Source organism: Cherax quadricarinatus, unplaced genomic scaffold (assembly GCF_038502225.1).
Source record: "Cherax quadricarinatus isolate ZL_2023a unplaced genomic scaffold, ASM3850222v1 Contig2062, whole genome shotgun sequence".
In the NCBI taxonomy this organism is placed as follows: domain Eukaryota; kingdom Metazoa; phylum Arthropoda; class Malacostraca; order Decapoda; family Parastacidae; genus Cherax; species Cherax quadricarinatus.
Genome location: NW_027197088.1, coordinates 50,001 through 55,000, shown reverse-complemented (window position 1 = coordinate 55,000; position 5,000 = coordinate 50,001). Strand labels below are relative to the sequence as shown.

Below are 5,000 nucleotides of genomic sequence, written 5' to 3'. Positions count from 1 at the left end.
TTGTAGTACTGCCGTCTATAAAATTAGACAGCATGGGGAAGTCTAATTACAGTATTGTACTGTACAAATAAAATATGATCACTGCTTACAGAAAGATAATGTAGGCTCGGATATTACAACTATGCCAAGTCTGAAAAACTTGAGGCAAAGGGTACATCTATGATACTTTGAATAGGAACATCAAAAGTAGAACTTCAATAATTTGCCTTGCCTTTTAAGGTGGTAGACAGTGATTGTTCCAGCACCAAACTCCTGAGTCAGGTGCTTCACACTTACACCACTGTCAAGTTTTTCCAACAATCTGAATGTGATATAAACAAATACTTCCTCTCTTTTCACTATTACCCACTGGCCTTTTTTAACAGTATCTGCACACTAAAGAGCACAAAACATGCAGTTATCAGAGTAATTGCAGCTGACAAACTGGCACTAGCACAAACGAAGTTCGTCTGTCTTGACTCAATAGATGGAGGACTGAACCTCCGCCACAATTTGTGCTGAATGGTCCATTTATGGCACATCACATCAACAAAAAACGTTTGGATTTTGGAACTTCGAATAAAAGATTCTGTACTGTGCTCCATTTCTACAGCTTTCAACATTTGTGCCATAAAATAAAAGGTAAGAATTACTGACCTTCTCCTTTAAGCTGCAAATTTCCTGTCTCAGTTCTTCAACAATTTTAACATAATTTGAAACATGATGGTCAACATTCAGGATATTCTTTTTTATCTGGAAAAAAAAAAAAAAAAAATAAGCTTCTCCAGCCCATATAAATATTAGACACGTTTTCAATTTTATATACAATTCAACTACCAGAAGTGTTATATGCAAGAAATGCATTGGTGGTATAAAAGCAGCAATGAGACTTTCCAGTAAAAGTGGGGCTTAGACAAGAACTTCTGATGTCAGTCGTTGCCAAATGATTGAAAAAAAAATTATATTAGGGAGAGGTGATTTTAAAAGATAATGATTCATAGAAAATGCAAGTTATTACAGTGGCATGCACAAGGATCTGTACATACTAATTCCATTAATGCTTTAAAAGTTTACATAAATGGATCTTAAGCTCCTGTCTATCCCATCTATCCCAGCATCTTTAACCCCCCCCTCCCCCCATTTCATTCTACCCACTGCTTCATACACACTGCCTACATCAACATCCAGGCTCACTACTATTTAACATTAACCCTCTTGCTCAACACATGAAATCACTGCATATCTTTCATCATTAACATTTAACAACTTTTTAAAATATCCTCTCCATTACCTTTGCCTCCCAATCTAACAGCACTTCTATTTTAAACTGCTAAGATCATTTGCTCTCCAGGGTTCTTAATTTTATTTCTCTCTCCAAAAGAATTTATTTTCTCAGCAAAATCTGCCGACTCCTTTTGCATTACCTCCTCACTCTTATCCTCCTCCCTCGCCATGTACAGCCTACAGTATCATATTTTCCACTAAGTAGCTACACAGGTAATTACTATTGCTGTTTAGTGATGACAGCTTTTGGGACACTCAGACGAGGTAAGTTATTAATAGTTTGGAATTGTGTGTAAAGTATTTTAATGTGAATATTCAAAAAATATAAAAAGTTATGATTGATTAGAAGTATAATTGAAAGACAATTGATAAATTAGATGTGTGTCTAATTTATCAACTTGTCGATTCTTTGAACCATTTCTCTACATGAAAGATGGTAGTTCTGATGGTTAAATGGACATTTTCATGCAATCAAGGAATACTAAGAAAATGGCTGAGAACTGGGTTAGCTTGAGCATGGGAATTGTGCAAAAGCACAATTGTGTAAAGTGGTCCCAACCTCCAACTATGACTGCATTAATTGCATACAACAAAATTTTAAGTCATTACCATTTGGAAAACTTTCCCTGGTTACCAATTAAGATAAAATTATTTTTCAAAAAAATGCTATGTGAATCTGAACCAGGATGCCCTCTCTTGAGCAACTTTACCAGCAGCTGAAAGAAGAGCTTAGGGTTGCTAAGCAGGAGATACGGCGATTAACCTGACGAATGTGGGTGTTCTACTGGGAATGTCACAACGAGCACCAAGGAAGCATTGGCTGACGTGAGTGAGACATCCCTAGAAACCCCAACGAAAACCATCGAGAACGTCTTGACGAATTCCACAAGTGAAGGTGTAGTGCTACCTAACGAATGTGAGTCGACTACTGGGAACATCACGACGGACGTCGCCAAGGAAGGTAAAAACATTGTTGTTGTTGGGGATAGCCAGATTAGGTACATGGATAGGGCATTCTGCTTGAAGGATAGGAGTAGGAGGCAGAGAGTGTGTTTTCCTGGGGCTGGGATGAAGGATATTGTTAGCCGTCTGGATGACATCATGAGAGGTAATGGGAGCAATCCTATTATCTGTCTCAGTGCTGGAGGCAACGATGTTGGCAGACGTAGGAGTGAGGACCTGATTAGCAGGTATAGGTCAGCAATAGAGATAATTAGGAGGAAGGGTGGGAACCCTGTCATATGTGGTATTTTGCCAAGGAGAGGAGTTGGAAATGAATGGTTGTCCAGAGCAATTGGTGTCAATTGCTGGCTGGACAAATACTGTAAGGAAAATGCGGTAACATTCATTGACAACTGGGACCTCTTCTATGGCAGAAATGACATGTATGCCAGGGATGGGGTTCACTTATCTAGGTGTGGGGTGGGAGCACTGGCCAACGCAGTGGAGGGAGCTGTTAGGTCTTTAAACTAGGAATAGTTAGTGGTATGGGTTTTGGCGGGAAAACAGTGAAGTCGCAGTGTAGTAATATGAGTACTAGGAGAACTAGTAATAGGCAAAATGAGGTGGATATTGGAAAGCCAGTGGCACTAATTGACAAGGACAGTAATAGGTTTAGTGGAATAACAGAAAGGAGCAGGAAGGGTAAAGAGAAAGGAGGGTCCTTAAATATATATTACACAAATAGTCGTAGTGCTAGGAATAAGATGGACGAGTTGAGACTAGTTGCTAGTGCAGGTAACATTGATGTATTTGCCATAACTGAGACGTGGTTTAATTCAAAAAGTCGGGACATGCCTGCGGAATGTCACATTCAGGGTTTTAAATTGTTCCAAGTAGATAGAAGTATCGGGAAGGGGGGTGGGGTGGCATTGTATGTCCGAGATCGCTTGAACTGTTGCATAAAAACGGGTATTAAGTCTGAAGTAACACATACAGAGTCTGTTTGGATAGAATTTTCAGAGGGGCATGAAAAATTAATTTTAGGTGTGATATACCGTCCCCCAAACTTAGATAGGGACCAGGGGAGACTACTATGGGAGGAAATTGTTAGGGCCACAAGGCACGATAATGTAGTAATTCTAGGAGACTTTAACTTTAGTCATATTGATTGGAATTTCTTGACTGGGAATTTAGAATCATACGACTTCTTAGAAGTAGTTCAGGATTGTTTTTTGAAGCAGTTTGTGACAGAACCTACAAGGGGTAATAACCTGCTTGACTTAGTTCTGGCAAACAATGAATCCCTTGTTAATAATTTAGAAGTTTCAGAGGAACTGGGTGCTAGCGACCACAAATCAATTACATTTAGCATTGAATGGAAGTATGATAGTAGGGATAACTCAGTAACAGTCCCAGATTTTCGCTTAGCAGATTACGATGGGCTTAGAGAACACTTATCATCTGTTGACTGGGGTAACGAAGAGAGCTATCAATATGACAGTTTTCTGAACACTATACATGCTGCTCAAAGAACGTTTATCCCGTATAAAGAAATTAGATCAAATAGAAATGACCCAAAATGGATGAATAATAGGCTGAAATATCTACTAGGGCATAAGAAAGGAATTTATAGGCGTATCAAAAGAGGTGAGGGTCATCTTATGAATCAGTATATTGACATTAAGAGGGACATTAAAAAGGGGATAAGAAAAGCTAAAAGGGACTATGAAATTAAAGTTGCTAGGGATTCTAAAACTAACCCAAAAAGTTTTTTCCAGGTATATAGAACAAAAGTTAGAGATAAGATAGGTCCCCTTAAAAATAACTATGGGCATCTTACTGACAAAGAGAATGAAATGTGCTCGATTTTAAATAATTATTTTCTCTCGGTTTTTACACAGGAAGACACTAATAATATTCCAGTAATTAATTTTTATAGTGGGCCAGAAGAAGATAAATTATGTAACATCACAGTCACTAGTGAAATGGTTGTGAAGCAGATAGACCGACTGAAGCAAAATAAGTCACCGGGTCCTGATGAGGTTTTTTCAAGGGTTCTTAAGGAATGCAAAATGGAACTCTGTGAACCATTAACTAATATTTTTAATTTATCTCTTCAAACAGGTGTAGTGTCTGATATGTGGAAGATGGCTAATGTAATTCCTATTTTTAAAACAGGGGACAAGTCGTTACCGTCAAATTACCGCCCAATAAGCCTGACCTCAATTGTAGGCAAATTACTAGAGTCAATTATAGCTGAGATTATAAGAAGCCATCTCGATAAGCATAGCTTGATTAATGATACTCAGCATGGATTCACAAGAGGCCGGTCTTGTCTAACTAATTTATTAACTTTCTTCAGTAAAGCTTTTGAGGCTGTTGACCACGATAAAGAATTTGATATTATTTACTTAGATTTTAGTAAGGCTTTTGATAGAGTTCCGCACCAAAGACTGTTAAAGAAAGTGGCAGCTCATGGCATTGGGGGAAGGGTGCTCTCGTGGATCGAGTCATGGCTCACAGACAGGAAGCAGAGAGTGTCCATAAATGGGGTTAAATCCGAGTGGGGATCAGTAACAAGTGGCGTTCCACAGGGATCAGTCTTGGGCCCGTTGTTGTTTATAATATATATCAATGATCTTGATGAAGGAATTACTAGTGATATGAGCAAATTCGCCGATGACACAAAGATAGGTAGGATAATTGATTCAAACGTAGATGTTAGGGAACTTCAGGAGGATTTAGACAAACTCTATTCTTGGTCAGAAAAGTGGCAGATGCAGTTCAATGTAGAT

General features: G+C 38.5%; 1 protein-coding gene across 1 annotated transcript in view; it reads right to left on the bottom strand.

Moving 5' to 3' along the window:
• The window catches only part of LOC128690857 (Kinesin-like protein at 67A), a gene marked incomplete at its 3' end in the record, with an annotated part of 54,896 nt that overhangs the window by 13,425 nt on the left and 36,471 nt on the right, over positions 1-5,000 (bottom strand). Inside the window, exon 7 of the mRNA XM_070081250.1 lies at positions 637-732. Coding sequence (XP_069937351.1) covers positions 637-732 — 96 coding nt within the window. The remainder of the gene's footprint in view (positions 1-636; positions 733-5,000) is intronic.